Genomic DNA, 22309 nt, shown 5'->3' with positions numbered 1-22309 from the left:
ATAGTTCTTAATTATTAATAGTTCTTTACATTAAAAACTGAAGATAATTATTGGTCTCTAAGAACGTTCTCGATTTATTGGAATTACAATAATATTGAGTCACAAGAATTAAAAATACATAAATGTTGGGCTTTTTCAAATATTGTAAGTTGAAGTGAGAAACTATTTTAATAGCAGATAATTTCCAACGGAATTCATTTTTTTAGTCTTGGAATGATGTTTTATTAGTGGAAATAATGATTTTTCAATCAAGAAAATTTCAAAATTGAATTTTTCGATTGTACTTCTCAAGCCAATTTAGGTAAACATTCAAATCACCGATCTCAGTGTGCTCTTCTTGGAAACTTATCACATAACCACTCTTAGCTACTTCAAGCTTACAACTTTTATCATTGGAGACATTCAACATTATAGTTCTGAAACTTAAATGATAATTTGAGTCAAAGATTCACTTTGATCAAGAAAGTGTTCCGCAAAATAATTATCAACCAAAGGTTAAACTAATAGACGGCTACTTACAATAGTATCGTTTCTTCAAATAATGCTTGACGTTTTTCTAGATGTAGTGTATAGTTTAAAAAATAATTATCTTTTTTGACAAATTTTCCCTGCTCCAAAAGCTGTCATTGATATAATAAAAATAAAAATTGAAAACATTTATTAGAAACAAATATACGATCTTGAAAACTCAATAAAATTACGGTACCATGAGTTAGGTATTCCTTATTTCAATTTATTTCTGTTAAAGTAATATACTGTTTTTGCTTCTAAAAGTTTCTGTGTTTCATAATATATAATAATATAATACACATAGGCTTACATATCATGTATATGTATTGGATCTTGTATCTTGAGTTAGTTGTAATATCATGTTACAATTAAGTTTTAAAATTATTGATCATATATGAAAATAATAGAAATAGTTGGAATAAATCTCTTTAATGGATATATTGTTGATAGAATACAAATTCATTCAATGCTTCCAAGGAAAATTAATAAACTGAATGAGGCTTTTATCAGAACACAATATTATATAGAACTGAAAATTTTGTGAAGTGAACAACTACAAGACTTAACCTATTTCGGACTATGTGTAACCTTATCTAAATTTGGGAGAGGAATAGCACAAGGTTACCTTATTTTTTCTCTCCCTATCATTTTTGATGACGTACTTGTTGTATGAATCAATAAAGAAGAATCAATCAATAGAGAGTACAGACTGATGCATGCTCTCATTCGAAAACTATTGTCTTAATATTCTATTGTGATATATTTTTAAAAAACGTGTTGATGATTCAGAATGAGGGATAGCCTAGTAATAATAGTTTGGCAGCTTATGTATTGGGACATTTTCTTTCTAGAATATTCTTTTTCAGTTTGTTAACCAATAATGTTACCTATCTTGAATTTCTACTGATTCATTTTTAAACGTCTATCATTATCAAGCTCTTTAACACAAAAGGTGAGTGATTCACAAAAAGGCAAACATGATACAGTTACTATTTTTCTCCAAACATCAAAACATCAACATTATTCAATCTGTTTGCTTCTATAAAATATCGAAATCAACACAATCAATATTTAATATTGCAATATAGATGAATTATATGAGAATGAAGTGAAGAATGAACAAAAAATGAACGTTACTATTTTTCTCCAAACATCAAAACATCAACATTATTCAATCTGTTCGCTTCTAAAAAATATCGAAATCAACACAATCAATATTTAATATTGCAATATAGATGAATTATATGAAAATGAAGTGAAGAATGAACAAAAATGAACGATCCAGCAGTCAGTCGAATGATGAAAGCTAGAATGAAGACAGCCTCATGCTTGCCGTGGTTGATTTGGGGCATGATCATCAATGAGCATGATTCATGATGCATGATGCATGATGGTGGATGGTGATGATAAATCATGATGCATGATGGTTCCTGTTTCAACCCGTTGGACCCGAGATTGCCGCTTGGATGCAAAGCACAAATAATAATAAATCAATTAAAATATCAATGTAATCAATAGTTGCAAATCATGTACAAAACTAATGAGAACAAGGCATCTTATGTACACAAATGGATAGGGTACCGTACCCAATAATTTCATAAGTATATTTCAGTCCTTTTTGGAGAATCAGTAAATCAAAGAATCGAGAGGAAGCAATAGAATAATAAAACAACATTATCCCAGTAGCTTTGTCTCCAAATACTATTATTAATTCAAGAACCTAGTAGCCCAAAACACGTACAGTACAGTAGGAACTTATTGAGAACAGCCTTCAAGAGGCCAGGAACGAATTATTTATCTAATTTTGAGGACTTGTTTGATAAATTTCAAAATATAGAGAGGAAAATTGAAGAGAATACATTTAAAATTATGGTTTCTTGATCCATTCCGAGCTGTGATGTATTAACACACAGTTTTGATGTTTTTACACCGACGTGCGGTCAATTATTTAAGCAAATAAGCTACCGTATTTGGTTTATTTACTGAATTTACTACTTTCAAACGACTATGGACGCTTGCTTCCAAGTATTCCTGTCAGAAAAAAATTATTACTTGAATAAATTAATTGCACGTCGTTGTAAAAAAAAACATCAAACCGTGTGCTAATAAATTTGAATTGTATGCTGAAAATTGGATCTAGATTGATGTATTATTGTCTGCTGGATGTGATAAAGGGAAGAAAGAGGAGATGGCTGGGACATTGGATGAGACGGCAATGCTAGTTGGTGGATGCCATGGAGGGGACCATTCAGGGAAGAAGAGGAAGAGGGAGAAGAAGATAGAAAATGTTGGACGACATCAAGGATGGGATGAGCTACTATGCAACGAAGCGACTGGCAGAGAATAGAAGGGAGCTTACGAGCAGAAAACTACAGACAGACAGATGTACTATTGGAGTATTATCGTGATTAGAATTGATGCTATGACAGGTATTGGACCGTTTGTGTGAAAATTGATGACTCAACTACTCATCATCTATTATTTATTAATTCAATATGTAATCCATCATTTATATGTGTTTATTGATGAATATATAGGTACCAGTTCTGTGGATCTAGATTCCAGTTCTAGTCATATTGATATTTTATTCATTTGGTTTTCAAATGGATAAACTGGTACACAGTACCCAAATACTAGACAATACTTCTTTTATTTAATAATAAGACACTGATGTTGTGAAAACTACTATATTTATTCAAAATTAATTAAATTACAGAAGAAGGTTTCATGGCATAACCTGCCACATCTTCAGCTGTACTGAGGTGGTGGTTATTGCTTAAGGAACTCCATCACATTATAGCCGAAATATGTGTAGTGACAATAAGAATATAAGTGTGAGGGTACTAATAAATTCACTCAAAAAATGTACTAGTAAGCCCTAGAAAATACTGTACATATAGGTTAATGGATATCTCTCTATGAGGTCAACTGGATATTCACTCAAAAATAATGAAGGTCAGGAAAGTGAACATTGTTTTTTCATATATTGGTTTGATGCTTGGAAGTAATTACAAATGTTCATGAAAATATCCCTCACAAGGATTTAGCAGTTAGGTCATGTCAGAAGCCCTGAAATTGATCAGTTGCGACCTGAAAACTCTGACACCAGACCTGATCCAGCCAAGTCACTCGATATTATTATTATTTTAGCATTTAAATTCAAAATTTTTAGTTTAGTCATTAGTTTTGAAGTGGAAATTGGACTTTTTGAAGTGAAAGTGAAATCTTAACCTTATTCTTTTTTGAAACTTTTATTTATTGTAAAAATTTGGGAGAAGACAGTTTTGGGCTATGCCTGTTGTCTTCTCCCAATCATATTATATTTATTATAATTATGATTTGTAATTGTCAATGAAATAAAATAAATAAATAGTCATTTGAAATGAAACAGTGTTCGATCGTTCCTAGATTTTTTTCAGTATCAATTTGCCATAATTTATGACAATCAATCATCTCGCTGGAACTAAGCTCATAAGAGAATCAATGTTTCAAAGTATATTTACATGATTATACATGTTATTCAGATAATCTGGTCAGGTAATTTTCAAACACTTATGTTTTATTCACAAATATACATGAGACAGTGGTAATACATTAATTTGAATATTAGGAGAACTCAATGATTAACTCAATAGAGATCGTGTCATTAAAAATATTAGTCCATATTATAATTATTATAATATTAATTAGCATTTGAATAAATGCATTCTCTATTTAATTCCATCTGTAATTAGTCCATATTATATGCTCCTTCATGAATATTCTTCATAAGCATTAGGTATTTGGTAAGTTAATGGGACAACAGATCCATATACAAGCATATGAAGCTTAACAGTTCATAATATGAATATTCACATGATAAACATTTCCTGGTCAGTTCAACTCCATTATTTGGAAAAACTTTTCACCGTCCATTGATTAGACCTGGCTTCGTCATAGAGAGTATAATAATATAATAATCACTTGTTTTAAATTGGGTAGCTTTTGCAGGGTGAATCCAATCAAATAGATTAAAAAATTATTTAAAATAAAGACAACGATAAACACAACTAATAAACTAATTATCACAATTGCTTAAGATATCTAATCATCACCATAAATCTCTATATCGTAAATAAATCGAAATCTTATACCTATAATTATTATTAAGAATGTATTAGAAATTGCTAGAATAAAATCGATCTTAATTTAATAACTTAACGATCACCGTACCATCAGCTTATACTTAACAATATTAATAGAAGTATTACGGTAATATAATATTGATAAAATGAGTGTATTTACAAGACTTTTTACAATATATTGTGAATGCCAGAAAGTATAAATTTCCAGTGGTTGTGTTGGTTCGGTTCTGAGGACTAAATTATTAGACGCTAAGCTTCACATGTATTGCTCTTACCATCTCATATCCCGCACATTCATATGCCACACATTCATAAGCCACATTCACACTCATGCACGTTAGTCAGCCAAATCGGAACTTTTATTTTAAAAATTTGGAGAAGCGTCAAGCAATAAATACTGGCCCGAAACAACTAGGAGTTGAGGCTCTTCCCCGTGCATAAGATACTTTGGAGGTCTGTAGAAATATTGAAGTAGCCTAAGGCCTTATCGGTTTTATATATTTGTAAAACAATTTATCACCTACTATTTTAGTGTGAATAGAATTTTATATGCAAATTTCAATTTTGTATGAAAATAAAGCACCGGCACATATATTGGTTTGTTTTTCAGATTGATTTCTACATGGATGCAGGTTTGATGCCTAGTGGGATCGGACTCCCCATATAGGCTATGATATCCATACTGTACAAAGTAAGGATTGACTTTATCAATAAATTATAGCCTAGTTTATATGGTTGAGCTTTTTAATATTTTCTCTTTGAGTTTTGCTAGCATATATTGCATGAATTTCCTTTCAAGATGAGCCAGTATTTACCAATTGTAACATTCTCATATCAAGAACTCATCTACTCATTAAAAAACCAGTAGAATCTTGGTTCTCTTAAGAAGTAAAACAAGTTTTTGTGTAGTTGAGAAGTTGATATTGTGGTAATTTATGAATAATTATAATAATAATGAACTGAGTTTATCTAAACTGAGATTATCAGAGATTGACAATGGTGTAATAACCAAAACCGGTCTTTCTAAGTATCAATAAATTCTGTGGTTTTTGACAATTTCTTAGTCTTTTTCATTCAATAAAACAAGTTTGTGACAACAAAATAATCCTTAGTAGTTTTTTCCAAGTGATGAGACAATAATCATACCAGTGCCGTACTCAAAGTGAATATGAAATTATATATAAAAAAGAATATTCCATAGATACTGTGCTTAGGTTTTCTTTTCCTTAGTAACCTCCTTTCCTAGATAAATTAGTAATTCTCATATAAGGAATATTCTGCAACTATAGTGAGGTCCACTTTATAATGGCAGTGGATAAAGATAGGAGAATAGCGATGCCGATTCTCTGCATTAATCAATTATATTTCTACACCGTCAAAAACATAATTGGCATCGTTGTGGACCTAGAAAAGGATAGTAACACCGGCTTTGTCGAATGATAGCAAAACCAAAGTTGCACAAATACTGTCATTATAACGTGGACCTCACTATAGATTTTACCCTTTTTCCAAGTCTGCGGCAAGACGAGCATTTTTTCTTCGCGTGAACATTGCTTGTTTTCATGCTGCTTGAAAACTATCTTGGATTTATAGTATGTTTCGCACCTAGAGCAGAAAATGAGATTTTTCCAGCTCGAAATCGATTTTCAAGTCCGAGGCCGTAGGCCGAGGACTAGAAAAGATTGAGAGCTGGAAAAACATTTTTGCCCGTGGTGCGAACGATATTTTTTGCCACACTACAGGTATTGCTGACAAAATAAATAAAGAATACAAAATAAAGAATACTCGTTAAGCTATCGTACCTATCTCTTGATTTTAGTGGTAGAAGATTTGCAGTCAGGATTTCAGATTCTTTTAAATTTCACTTGGAATACCACAGTCATCTTCAAGCATTTTTGAAAATTCGGAATGCACTAATAAACAATAAATAATTGAATAAAACTGGTTGCGAAGCGAATTAGTTTGATTCGAAACTGGAACTGAAATCATGGCTACTTCAGCTGATGATGAAAGTGGCCACTCGCCCGATCTAGCGGATGACTTATTAACTACTTCCATGAGCGGCTGGAAAGAGACAACTTTCTGGCCTAGCCCGGAAAAGAAACCCTTTTCTTTCTGACGTCGTCTGCAAACAAGGTCTTTCAGATCTACGTAGGGACTGGAAAACAGCTGCTTTCTGTGCAGTGGGGCGAAAAGTATTTTTCAAACGTCACATAGCGACCTTTAAGACACGCCTGTTACAGCGTGAAATCAAGCTCTTGTAGCATACTTCAGCTGCATCGAATGCTGTCCTTCCGCAGGAATTCAAGCGGCGTGAAAACAAGCTGCGTTCGTACGTGAGAAAATGCTAGTTTAGCCGCAGCCGTAATAAAGGCCTAAAACTAACACATTATCAGTAAAACTCAAACAGTTTAATTAAATGTACCGACTAACAACATAATAAAATAACATCTCTACAAACTCAAACAAATAAATGAAAACTCAATTTCCGCTTTTTGCTGAGAATACAGCCCAATCCATTGAGATAAGAGTTGAAATCGGTTATAACAATTTACGGAATACGTACACCTTTATCACTCTTTCAATTTAAAATTCATGATTAATAATTAATCAATTATTGGATATATGAATCCAGCATTACATGCAAGTTGGGGTATATATTTACAACTTATTTCAAAAGAAATCAAGGTTTTAAAATCTTACTTCTACTACTATTCTACAGAGAGCAAAGTCAAAAATTATAAATCACGGCTATGTCATACAGCTTTTAAACTTGATGTTGCTTCCCATGACGAAACACTATATAATAACTCTGTTGTAGTTCTGACACTGTGTTACTTGTAAATATTTGAAAAACACTTACTTTTCTTGGAGTATTGAGGAATGCATTTCACTCCTGAAGAGGAGCTTCATCAGCCTGACACCAGGGCGCTTGCTCTTATGGGTTGGACTGTGTGGCCAGAATGTGGGCAAATATTACATTACAATAAATTATCAAATAAACTTCAAATGTAAAGTAATATTTCCCCACATTTTGGCCACACAGTCCAACCCATAAGAGCAAGCGCCCCTGGTGTCAGGCTGATGAAGCTCCTCTTCAGAGTGAAATGCATTCCTCAATACTCCAACAAAAGTAAGTGTTTTTCAAATATTTACAAGTGGCACAGTGTCAGAACTACAACAGAGCTTTTAAACTGCTTTCACCCCGAGGGTGATCTTGTGTTATTATACAGGCCTATGCACAATGAACATTTGATTTTCCCTCCAACTAAATAGGTTTTATTATTAACTGATTATATTATATAAAATGTAGAATAATTATATAATCAGTAGATAATAGATTTAGTTGACGGGAGAATAAAATGTTAATTTTCAGATAAACACAGCATCCTGCTTGATGAACAGGCCTATGCATGATGAACATTTGATTTTCCCTCCAACTAAATAGGTTTTATTATTAACTGATTATATTATATAAAATGTAGAATAATTATATAATCAGTAGATAATAGATTTGGTTGACGGGAAAATAAAATGTTGATTTTCAGATAAACACAACATCCTGCTTCCAAGAAAATCCACAATCGTTATTACATTACATTTATTACATTCCTCAATCAGAACATCAAATTAATGATTGGGAGAGAATCAACAGGATAAACCCAAAACAACTGTTCCTCTCCCTAATTTTGATAAAAATAGTCCAAATGAGGTTATGAAAACACTTTTATAAAGATCACAAAAATTTACAGTCCAAATATACATAATACTAAAAATTTTGTATTTCGGTTGATCAGAAAGATGAAACAAATTATTATTACACTTGAAAATGCATTAATAAATTGAAAAATATTATTTGTTATAAGCGATTTCAACTCTGAACCCCATTCAATGTGGATCCACTTTCCATTCAACAGGTCCATTCTCACACACTCATTTAAATTCAGTCTTTGTTTACTCTCAGAATCTTCAAAACAGCAGCGTTCAAATACTATAGATGTGATTGTAGAATAGAATCGATTCTTACCTCTCTCGCAGAAACCATTTTTCAATACTCTTTACCTATGCATAACGCGTCGTTTCAGGGTGACATACGCATGAAACGAGAAGAAAACGCACATACTGATTAGAATAATCACGTCCCACCAATAATGGTCTTCTTTCATGTCGATTTCGTCCAGTACGACGGAGGGTATTCTGTAGTGACAGTAGTTCTTTGGACAGTCCAGTAGTGGACGTTGGAAGCCGTATGTTGAGAGCACCATCCCCTCCATGGTGTAACGCATGTAGCTTAGAAACGAGATTAAGTAGAGTGGCAGTGTCATATGCTTGTAGAGAGCCAGGAAGCCTCCGAATAGCAGCATGAAACAGAATAGGACGGAGCCTGTGAAAAGTCCGTTCTGAAAAAGAGTAAAATTGAATTTTGATTATAGTGTCAAAGATTTTTCATCAGAAATGCATGCGTTTGATAGAAAACAGAATTTATGGTGTTGAGGCTGTGCAAAGGCTAACAATAAATGTTTGATAAGCAATGGTATTGTTCTGAAAAATAATAAAATTGAATTTTGATTATAGTGTCAAAGATTTTTCATCAGAAATGCATGCGTTTGATAGAAAACCGAATTTATGGTCTTGAGGCTGTGCAAAGGCTAACAATAAATGTTTGATAAGCAATGGTATTGCCATCCTTGTCTATCATTCAACAAAGCAGATAGTGCTATCTCTCTATCGCTTCGCTCTGTTGCCAGATCGGCTTAAAGGCTGTGCAAAGGCTAAAATAAATGTTTGATAAGCAATGGTATTGCCATCCTTGTCTATCATTCAACAAAGCAGATAGTGCTATCTCTCTATCGCTTCGCTCTGTTGCCAGATCGGCTTAAAGGCTGTGCAAAGGCTAAAATAAATGTTTGATAAGCAATGGTATAGCCATCCTTGTCTATCATTCAACAAAGCAGATAGTGCTATCTCTCTATACTTCGCTCTGTTGCCAGATCGGCTTAAAGGCTGTGCAAAGGCTAAAAATAAATGTTTGATTAGCAATTGTATTGCCATCCTTGTCTATCATTCAACAAAGCAGATAGTGCTATCTCTCGATCGCTTCGCTCTGTTGCCAGATCGGCTTAAAGGCTGTGCAAAGGCTAGAAATAAACTTTCTACTCTCGATATTTTTCAAAGTTTTTAGATTTGTATATATATCATCAAGCTATCAAAATGAAAAAGTTTTCTCAGAAATACATTTTTTTCGATCATTACTTTTTGAGATATGAGCACCTAAAGTTAAAATTTTTGGGACAGAACGTTTCAAATTCGGTAAGAGATAAATCTATGAGATTCAGAGGATAGATTCTTCATGGTATTGTTGATCTAGTAAAATAAGAATTTTCTGAAAATATCAATTTTTAAGATAGTTATTCTTTCAATTTACTAAAAATAACCAAAAATAACTTTTAGTTGAGTTGAATTGAATAACTTTTTTAAAAATTGATATTTTCAGAAATTTTTGTTTTACTAGATAAACAATACCATGAAGAATCTATCCTGTAAATCTCATGGATTTATCTCTAACCGAATTTGAAATGTTCTGTCCCATAAATTCAAACTTTAGGCGCTCATATCTCAAAAAGTAATGATAGGAAAAAAATGTTTTTCTGAGAAAACTTTTCGTTTTGATAGCTTGATGATAATATATACAAATCGACAATCTTTGTAAAATATCACGAGTAGAAAGTTTATTTTCAGCCTTTGTACAGCCTTAAAGATCCAGTCTTTTAGGCCTATGTATTGCTGAATGTTACAAACAGAGAGTGAATGAGTATGTTTGTACATCACTTTACTTATTAGTGAGATCAACGTTATAATGACAGTAAAGAAATATAGGAGAAAGAACGTTGCCGATCCTTGTCAATGCCCTCTATAGACGGTAGCTGATACAGGTTTATTGATGTAATATTAGCGAATCACTCTCGTTTAAAATAATCATTATATTTTACTAAGCAAGAAATTATATTTTTCAATAATTTCATAATGAATTTTCATAATTAAGATGAAATATTTTGTTAATTAATTATTGATTCTACATAGTTGAATTACATAGTCAAAATTCTACATAGAGAGGGAGATAGCGCTATCCGCTTTTTTGAATGATAGACAAGGATAGCAATACCATTGCTAATCAAACACTGCCATTATAACGTGGGCCTCACTAAAGAAAGTCAGGACTGTACCTGTCCCTCATCCAAGGCCAAAGACTTGGCCTTCCCAAAATTTAGTAGGCCTACTAGCCGCCCCCACGAATAAAAAGAAGGTAGTTAGAGGTCGTTGCTGTTTTAAACACTGCTAACCTTCTTTGGACCTCTCTCCTCAAAAAAGATGTTTCCCAACAATTTGTGTATTAAATTAACTTCAAACTGAACAGCGGCATCAACTGAATTTTCTATAGTCTGTCCAATCTGCCATGAGCCCTGAAAGATTAAGCCGACCCTCGCTCCCCCACGCGCAGGCACACACGCACGGCTTACCTGCGCCATTGATATACCTACTATGTATACTACCATAGAGAAACAATAGCGTAAGTAGATATCCCATGGTATAGGGCGTTTATGTCGCAACTTCTACTGTTAACTCAAGCCGATTATTGTTTTGACCGGGGTAATAGTGTATGAACGGCACAATATGAGAGACTACCAGCGTCATAAAGCTTCACAGGAAAGAATGTTATCAACTTGTGATAACAGTAAAAGTTGCGACATAAACGCCCTATACCATGGGATATCTACTTATGCCATTGTTTCTCTATAATACTACGTAGTATACAGGTAGGCCGACCGTCCCTTTACTCACACACACAACAGGAGACTGCGCTTGTGTGTGTGAGTAGTAGGAGGGTCGGCCTAATCCTTCAGAGCTCATGCCTGATTGGACAGAGTATAATTCATATCGTGAACTGGCTAAACAATACTCTTCAAAAAGAAAGAGGATGGGATGAATTTTCGTTGACAAATCTAAACAAATCTCTCGTCCATTACAGAACTACATTAGAATTCATTGCAAATCAACCTATAGTAATTCAAAAACTACAGTACCTATTTGAATTTTTGTAGCTAACTAACAGTTTTAGTTGTATTCAAATATCAGTTGAGACATTTTTTTATAGAATAATACATCTACTTGTGAATAAGATGTGATAAGATATTTCTTATGGTATTAAATGGATATTCTACATACATACTATTATAAAATTATAGATAATTAGATATCTTCCATTATCGATATTAAAATTATAGATATATTCCATTACCAAGCTCTCCACTCTAACATAACTTTAAATTATTACAGTATTATTCTATTTCACAATATTTATAATATAGAAATATATACAGTAGTTACTTAATGAACACTATATATATTCTTTATGGCACTATTTTATGGTCGAATGACAGCAATTCTCAATCTTTATTTGTATTGCAAAAAAAGAGCTATTAGAACAATTTGTAATGTGCCTCCTTTAACTCACCTTGTATTTTCATGTTTAATTGTCTGCTTTTTATAAAGTCAAATCTACATTTATTCTCAACTCATGACAACATTCATTCTTATAACACAAGGAATAAATCGAATCTAAGAAATGAGTACTGCTCTTACAAATCCAGCCATATAAGTCTTAAGGCCTTTTCAATAAAGTTTTATAATCATTTACCACCAAAATATTCGAGGTTTGACGCTCAGGGAATTTAAACAAAGAATTGAGAATTTTTTTTTTTATAAAAAATTGTTTTTATAGTGTAGATGAATATCTCAATATTAACATGAAGTCTATCCAGATTTTTAGGTAATAATTTATTGCTAAGATGTATGATCTCTAATATAGTTTGTAATATTGACGTGGCCGATACAAATTGTAAAGTGTTTGTCTGCGGCAATAAATTGATTTGATTTTATTTTAACATAAAAAGTTCAAGATTCCAAGATCAATCTCAGCAAAAACTGGAAAATTAGTATAATTATGAGCGCTTTATAATATTTTGAAATTCATTTCTGTCGTATTTATTATCATCCCCAGATGCAAGTTTATTTTTTAATCAGTGACATATATGATTGCTGAAGCGAAATTACCGCTCAGTTAAAAGTAGCTTAAATACTCCCATTGGACGGATCTCCACTTGAGGAACCGAATTTTCTAAATATATTACATCATCTGTAACGAATTTGAAATGGATAAAACCACCACAAAAGCGGTAGGTGTAGCCTACTTATATATGTCCTACCAGGACAGTCCTGGACATCACACACGAGAAACATTATCGTAATATAATCTAATATATTCGGACTATGTGTAACCTTATCTTAATTTGGGAGAGGAATAGCACAAGGTTACCTTATTTTTTCCCTCCCTTTCATTTTTGGTTATGTACTTGAATGAATCAATAGAGAATAAAGAAAAAATAATATGTTTCTACATTATCAATATTATAAAATACTATAATACTGTATATTGTAAGTTATATTAGAATTGAGAGCTTGATAATGGAAGATATCTATAATTTTTGATATCGATAATGGAAGATATCTAATTATCTATAATTTTATAATTATATCCATGTAGAATATCCATTTCATAACACGATAAATATCTTAAACCATGGATACATGGGAGATATCTTACCACAGGATTTATAGTTGTTCCAAGTGCTAGGCCGATGAACTCTGATATGATGACTGAGAATTGATTGACAGCCAAGAACATGGCGAAACGCGGCCACTCTTGGATCTGATGCGTCAGGTAGTACGAGACTGACACATACACAGTGCATAGCATCATCTGAAGACGATAAACAAAGTCATTCAAACAGAAAATACTATAAAGATTTGAATTATTTGTAGTTCAAAAAAGAAAATAAATCCACTCAAGAACTGAGAGCTAAAAATATGTCCATATTTTTTAAATGTATGAATTCAGGGCTACTTTCTTGTATTTATAATATAATTATAGTACCCTTCAACTTTAAAATTAATTTTAAAGTTAAAAATTGAAGCTAAAAGTTGAAGTTTTTAATTTTAATATATGTACTTTAAAATTAATTTTAAAGGGTACTATAATTCTATTTTATGAATAAAAATAAGTCATTCAAAAAGGAGATACGTACTATAAAGATTTGGATAGAATTTGTAATTTGAAAGAGAAAACAATATTCTACACATCATCTGAGAACGAAAAAGTAAGTCATTCACACAGAAGATACATACTATAACGATTTGAATTATTTGTAATTCGAAAAAGTAAACAATATTATACTCTCTAAGGCATACACGGGTGAAAATTATTATTGTAAATTATTTTATCTGTTGTAAAGTCACTGCAGTCAGCCTGAACGACTAATAATTTAGTAATAATTAATATTGTATAAAATATTTCCTCCTTCTTTCCTTCCTTAACCCCTTTTAGTTCTTTGATTAACTCCTCATTTCTTCTAATTCTGATTATTATGTTATTATAATTTCTCATTATGATTGTAATCCTTCATTTCATTTCTTGTATATTACTCTTGATTCACGACAAGCTATTTTATTTTATTTATTCTTAATTTTAATTTAACGTGTGAATAATTTTGTGTTGATCTGGCACCTGCTGAAAAACCCACGGGTTTAGCAATGTGAAACAATGTGAAACTGTTTTTCTAATAAAATTGATTGTTTGATTGAACAGATAGATTTATAATTATTATATTATATTATTAAAGGTCGATTCAGGAGTTAATTATAATAAAGGTGGATTCCCAAGTCGATTTAAAATTCTAGTCTGAACAATATTACTATGACAAGAAGTGATCAGTGGAGAGTCAACTTTGATACAGTTTATGATCGTATTACATACATTATAGAATAATTGAAATTTATTATTCATTGATAGAATCTAATTCAGATTGTTCCAATTAGTCATTTTATGAGATATGCATACTAGATCTAATCCTGGCCCAGAATTTGAAGAAAGTTGAGAAATTGAAAATACTGTTATTTAGGTAGCTTAGGACAGTTAAATTGAATTAAAAAAATGTGTCGATCTAATCCTGGCCCAAACTTTGAAGAAAGTAAAGAAATGAAATAGACAGTTATTTAGGTAGCCTAAATTATAACTAAAATATATGTAGTTCACTCTGATAATAATCGAATAGAAATTTGTCTAAGGCAAACACCAATTGACAACTTATATCTTTACAGACAATCCTATTTCAAGGGTAAGTATCAGACAAGTCTTTACCACTATTCAAATCATATTCATAAATAATCATGATTCTAGATAATAAGATATATTATCTTAAAATGTATTAATTCAAGGCTACTTATTTTCATTTATGAGGTAGAATAATTATTATAGTAACCTTTTTTGAAATTGATAAAATAATAGATATTTATTTTTCAGATGTTGTGGATCTGTGGATCACTGAAACTAGTTGCTATAATTTGTATTTTTGATCTATCATTTTATTAATTTTAAAAATGTACTACAATTCTAAATATGAATACAAATCTCATTACCCTTTTTTGAATTATTTTATCACAACATGTTTCAATATTCATGCCATTTTCAAGTGAAAATCACTGCATGAATGTTGAAACATGTTGTGATAAAATAATTCAAAAAAGGGTACTGAGATTTGTATTTCTATTTATATTACAAGTAGCCCTAGACAGAAAAGAGTCAATAAAATACTATAATTTTATTTCATTAAGAAAAAGATATATTATATATAATGTAGACCTACCTGTACAGGAATATTAGTGAGTAGGAATGCAATGTAGTAGGTAGAGAGCTTATACCAGTTATTGAATTGCTCCTTCTTCAGTATGTGGAGCTCTGAGGGAACTGCAAAATCAGAAAAGGTTCAAAATAACACAATGAATGACAAGGAATCAAGTGATGAAATACATGGGGCTATAGTGTATTGTTGATTGTAAATTAGATGTATTCTGATCATTAAAGTATTTATTTATTTATTTATTCATTCAGAATTACACACTTACAGAAAAGTACCACAGTCTTATAAGCCCAAAACGGTTCCAATTCTAATTTATACAACAGTCCAAATGTAGCTAGGTTATGTGTCACTTAACATTCATCAATATTACACACTCAATTTACAATTAAAAACAAACAAAAATCATTTTTAAACTAAAAAATACTTCTAAATTAAAATTGAATCAATCACAATAATAAATAGAAAAATCCAAACTTTGAAAAAACTACAAAATTTTGAGACTTTAAGACTTTTGAGACTTTTTTGGGACATTAAGTTTGACTACCGGTACTACTCATTATAAGTTTGTGATTGATTTAATTTTATTTAGATGAATTTTTTAATCTAAAAATGATTTTTGTGTGTCTTGAATTGTAAATTGAGTGTGTAATTGAAGAATGTTAAGTGACACATAACCTAGCTACATTTGGACTGTTGTATAAATTATAATTCGAAACGTTTTGGGCTTATAAGCCTGTGGTACTTTTCTGTGAGTTGTGTGATTTCTGAATGATTTAATAAATAAATACTCTCATGGAAGATGTATGAAAAAATATTCATGTGTAATTAAGATTGACTGAATTCTTGAGCAGTGGTGTCCCGTCTTTCGGAGGAGACGATAAGCTGTCGGTTCCGATTACCTAAAAAGTAGTCGTCATCTCTCATCATCATCCCTCTCACTCATTACCCACGCACAAGCCTTAGAGCTTATGTGGGCATCACCCTCAGTATTATCATTATTAAAATATTCTTGATCGAAACGAAATCAAAATGGATCGAATAATTTTACTGTTCTAATGCGAATAACGACATGATATTCCAATAGGTTAGGTACCTAATGAAAGTATTTTGTCATGAAAAAAAATGAATAAATAGATTTCTACAGATGAAAATAATTACTGAGATATTTATTGCATTTATTCAAAAGCTAATGAATTAATAATGACTGTTAACCCTCTGTTGTCAATATTTGCAGTACCAGAAGTCTTTGGGCGGTGATTTACAGCATATAATTTGGATTTTCGTTTAATAATAATTAAATGTAATTATTAATTAATATTATTAATTATATATAATTATATATAATTATTATTAAATAAAATTAATAATAATTAATTAAATTGAAAATAGATTTCACTGTATTCTATTTGTAAAATTGATGTCTAAGTAAATATAAGGTTGATTTCAACCTTACCAAGTTTATTTAAATATAACACATATGAAATCGAGTCAACCCATGAGTGAACCATTGATACCTATAGTGAGGTCCACGTTATAATGGCAGTTATATTGATTAGCAATGATATTACTATCCTTGTCTATCATTCAGAAAAGCGGATAGCGCTATCTCTTTCTTGCTTTGCCCTGTTGCCAGATTGTCCTTTAACAATGAATTAATAATTAATTAACAAAATATTTTATCTTAATCATGAAAATTCATTATGGAATTGTTGAAACATATAATAATTTCTTGCTTGATAAAATATAATTGATTCTTTTAAATTAGAATGAACAGTTAATATTACATCAATAAACCTGTATCAGCTACCGTCTATATAAGACATTGTCAAGACAGAAAAAATTCATTTTTTGCCATTTTTTCTGTCTTGTCATTGACAAGACAGAGGATCGGCAACGTTGTCTCCTATCTTTCTTCTCTGCTAATATAACTTGGACCTCACTATAGACTGAAAATCGGATGTTTTAATGGAATAATCAGAACAATTTTGATGTGATAAAAAAATAAGGCATGAGAACCTTATGATTTATAATTGTTCAATCAAATATCCATTCCCATCTCATTTTTGATTACGGTATTAATAATAATTTCTCTGGATGTTGGACGACACATCCAATGGTTTATTCATAAATTCAGGAACATTACAATTCATTTTCTCCTACATTTTCAATAATATAACAATATTCAAGGTTTTAAAAATGATACCTCACTGTATAATATAATATGTGTCGAGATTATCATAAAATTAATACAAATTTATGCTACAACAGATTAATACAAAAAATTCCAAAAAAATCTAAAACTTTATCTATTACTCTAAGCATCACCTAGTACAATGATACTAAACCGAGGTACTATTTTTACCTATAAATTACCTTATTTAAAAAGAATACTACTTAAATCTAAAATCCTACTTACTATTAGTTCCTCACTACTTTGTATTCCAATAACGAATAACCAATGTCTAATTTTTCTTCTGAAGCTATTGAAATTTTCCTCTCCTTTGATTTCTATTGGTATTCTATTAGATATTGTAGACCTTAAATATCCTAGTGATCGTTGCCCAAATGGTGTATTCTCAATCTTCCATGTATAGAGAGCCGTTTATATTTGTTGATCAATAAAATCTATGCTATTCCTTTTTGAAGTCGGAATTTGTACGTTAACATTTTGAGGATATAGGTAAGGTACAGGTAACAGAAAGGTGCTACTTACATTTTAAAATAGCTGGCATTATCGAGGTGTAGCTCAGATATACGTTTGTGCACAGGAAGAAGCCTACGTTATTTACACTAAGACTACCATCGTTGCCACACTTGTTGAAAATGAGGCCCATCACTACGCCGACAAGGAAGTGCATTATCATTTTCAAGTGTGTTACAGTCTATAAAAAAAGAAAAGCATAGTGTAATATAGCCTAATTTAATTTAATTTAATTAGTAGATGGTGAAAAATTGAGGAAGGTCATGTCATCATTATATTTGTTATATATTTACAATATTACCATCAATTTCCTCTCCATGGAAAATCCTCTCCAAGAAGGACCTTGGAGAATTTTACATTCATGTAAAATATATTATGTTGTAAATTGAGTTCTATGCAATTTTGAAAATCTACAAAATTTTTTCTATGTATTTCATACGACATGCAGTCAAATATCTAAGTAAATAGTAAAATTCTTCTATCTAAAAGAATACATTTTATTTATATTTTGAATAAAGAGTAGATTAAAGAATATATTTTATTTATATTTTGAAGATTTATTTTATCTAAATGATTTCAACCGGGAATGTTTTTCCATAAAAAATTATATCTTTGTGTTGTTGATGACGAAATAAAATTTTCAACTTATATTGAAAAATTTGACAACTATTAAATAATTATTGTAATATCATAAAACTGTTTACTGTTCAAGCAGTAGAAACAATAAAATATTGCTTCTAAGAACTTTTCAGCTTACTTATACACATTTTGATAGCATCTAGATCATAGTATTCATACTATGTTATTATTCAAAAAAGTTATTATAATATAGTCATTAAATTTTGTAGAACATTGAATATGTCAAACATAATCTCAATATTTCTTGTAGATGTATGTACGGTAGCGTGGTTAGTCGATTTCCTATAATTGAATCTGAGAATATTGCTGATATCTAACATTGTTACATTTTGATTTGTTGTCTGTATTATCTAATACCATTTTGGTAAGTTGATGAACCAAAAATTAATATCTAACAGTGTAGAATTGTTCACAGTGGAACAGAACATGCTCCTTGAAAAATAAGCGAACAAAATAGCTTACCCAATCCCTATACAGTTGGATAATGCATCGGTTGATGAGGACCCATAACCTTAGAATTTCTGGCGGTGTTACCGGGAAGCCCATCATTTTCACTTTTTCAATATCATCCGAAGTTCGTTTTTTTAATTGTGCTGTAAAAGACAAGACGATAGTATATCAATCAACTAATTAATTCTAAAGATCCTAATGCAGGAAGAGTTTTGTTGAGATATGGGTCAAACCAAATCCAATAGGTATTTATTTATTCACAAAGGAAAATTTTATTAAATATTTAAATATAAAGTTTATCAACTTTTTATCAATTTTTTATCAGTTTTTATATACATCTGCAGGGATAAGTTATGAATGGAGATGATTCCCCTGAATCGACACAGTCTTGGTGTAAGGAATGAGTTCAGTAAATTACATTTATGATTAATGAAAACAATATAAAAACATGAAGTACCTACCCATTTTATTTGAAACATTTTAAAACTTTAAAACATTTCAACAACTAGTTTCGGCTTACTTTGGCCATTTTCAAGTTTTTATAAAACTTAATTCTATTTTGAAAAATAATCTACAGATTTCATGTTTTAAATAAAAAGGGTACTTCATGCTTTTATATTGTTTTCATTAATTTTAATAAAAGTGAAGTGATTTCACATTTATAATTAAGATATATAACTATAGTTATGTGATAATCTTGATAATAGAAACAACAAAGTCTTACATTATATATAATACAGAAAAAATTGTATAAAAATGTATGTCAAAATATGCATATAGAATAGAAAAATTGAATGATGAAACTGAAAACAATGCTTATTGGTATCATGCTTTGAGAATATATTTAATGAATTGAACCTTAATGCCAGCCTGTTAAATTTTAATCGTGATTAAATGCCATGGGAACCAATCACAGGAGCCTTTCTTTAAAAAAGCTTTCTCTGATTGGAAGAATAAGTGGTTGATTTTATCAATACCACTATTGTTCAAAATTTACGACATCAACGTCTTTCTCTCTTCTCTTTAAAGTACTCTAGAGTACTTCTTTCTCTTTTTTCTCTTTACTCTTTACAAAAGAGTCTTTACTCTTTCAATTATGAAGAAATACCATAACATCTCTTACCATACAATCGAATTACTTCTCTGATTAGTTCTCGTGGCATTTAATCATGATTGAAATTTAACAGGCTTAGTGGGCTAATTTTTGAACGCAATAAAAATACTTATTAGTAACTTTTCTAGTATCCCGGAAATTGTAAAATGATATTTATTTTTCACTGTCATCTGAATGTGAAACAGCGATTCATTTTTACATTGTAAAATTGGTTATTGTAAATTAATGAGTAACAAAATTAACACATGGTTATTGGAAATTGTAAAATGATTTTCATCTTTTACTGCCATTTGAATATGAAACGGCGACTACCTACCTCTGATAACAGGTGGCGGAGCCCTCCAATTGCTGTTCTGAGATGCATCTATCATCCTGTCAGTGTGGTCACCGAATTCTCCACTTATCACGTCCATTACTACAAATCACAAACATACGTCATAATAATCATTATCATTCACTTTTTGAACAATAACCGATGCCTACTATTACCATACTAAATCTATCTTATAGAGATAGTTATCAAATAGAGCCAGGTATTAAACTTTAAATTTAATAGCCTTATTGAACTTTAAATTTAAACAAACTCAACATGTATCAGAAGAGTCAGGTATCAAACTTTAAATTTAATAGCCTTATTGAACTTTAAATTTAAATCTTAGTGTCCGGTTTCCCATTAGGGAACATTGGACTATATACGGCGAGGCGGAACTACCCTTGGATCTCCCCACCACTGACAGCCATACGCTAATAATAATAATAGCCAATTAAAAAAATAGCAGTGGATAATGTTAACAATGTAAATAAATACTATCTGCTTGTGGATGAACCACAATTTATTATTTTATCCTTTTAAAACGAGTTATAAATCCTGAAATACTGTTTCTCCTTCTATAAAATGTGACGATACTGGCAAAATATTCTACGTTCGACAGTTATAGTCACATACAGACACATTGACGTGTCTGAAAGGACTCATTTCATTTGCCTAAGAAGATATTATTCACTGTAATGAATGGAAAATTTGATTAATATTCCTATTTTGAATTTACTGGAATGAATTGTGGATGAGTATAGTAGAATATAGAATAGAATAGAATTTTATTAGTCATTCAATATTATTACAAAAAAATACATCGACTTCGTCAAAATACATCTTTTTTAAATCACTATTATTCATTAGTCAGTCTTAAAAATACAATTAACAAGTAATATGTAAAGCATAGATCACAAGTTACTCATTATATCATAAGAGAAATGGTACCAAGTTTATAGAAAAGAAATCATTTACTGTGTACAAACATTCATTAACTGATACATATTTAATTTTACTTTTAAATTGAGTGAAGTGTTATTTTAAATAGTGACAAATAAATAGTAAAATAAATAATGCAGTCACGTGTCATGGACCAACAAGAGTAATGAACTACAGTTATAAACGCATTAACCATTGAAAATAGATAGGCCTAATCTATGAGAACAATCATTTTTAGAATAATATAGTGTTATTTCTAGCAAATCAGCACCATATATTTTCTAGGCTAATGATGAAGCTATTCAACGTCTTTGGAATATACATTAACATTACATGGCACATGTTTCCCCTTAACCTGTTTCTATGCTCAATTGTATTCTTTTTATAACTTATTATCTTCATTCTGTATTTATTACTAATACTTAGATTACTTTCAACTACTTATGCTTTCCTCATACTTATCAACTTTCTTATGTATTTGTGAATTGCATGTACTGTATCTCTTATTTTTATTTCTTCTAGTAACTTGCTTAATACGATTGTAAATTGTAGTGAAGACTGTTTTGGGCTTAATGCCTGTAGTCTTCTTTGTTCTGTTATAAATAAATAAATAATAAATTTGAACTACTACTTGTTCGCTTTACATGATTCAAATTTTTGCTGAAATTTATCCTTCAAATTTATGTAGCACACTTGAATAGAAAATCAGATACATTTTTGTCTTCTATTATTCAAGGTAAACTAAAAACTTCTAATGTACAACTT

The 22309-nt window shown here is 30.7% G+C and overlaps 1 protein-coding gene across 1 annotated transcript in view; it reads right to left on the bottom strand.

The window, feature by feature from the left end:
• LOC111056073 (ATP-binding cassette sub-family G member 4) overlaps nt 1-22309 on the bottom strand; it is a 144681-nt gene that overhangs the window by 31447 nt on the left and 90925 nt on the right. The window contains 6 exon segments of the mRNA XM_039429590.1: nt 8696-9034; nt 13297-13452; nt 15395-15495; nt 18102-18270; nt 19191-19321; nt 20609-20707. Of these exon segments, the coding sequence (XP_039285524.1) occupies nt 8696-9034; nt 13297-13452; nt 15395-15495; nt 18102-18270; nt 19191-19321; nt 20609-20707 (995 nt within the window).

The sequence above is a fragment of the Nilaparvata lugens genome, chromosome 5 (genome assembly GCF_014356525.2).
Source record: "Nilaparvata lugens isolate BPH chromosome 5, ASM1435652v1, whole genome shotgun sequence".
NCBI lineage: Eukaryota > Metazoa > Arthropoda > Insecta > Hemiptera > Delphacidae > Nilaparvata > Nilaparvata lugens.
Note: the sequence above shows the minus strand (reverse complement) of the source record. Positions and strands in the feature narration are given on the sequence as shown.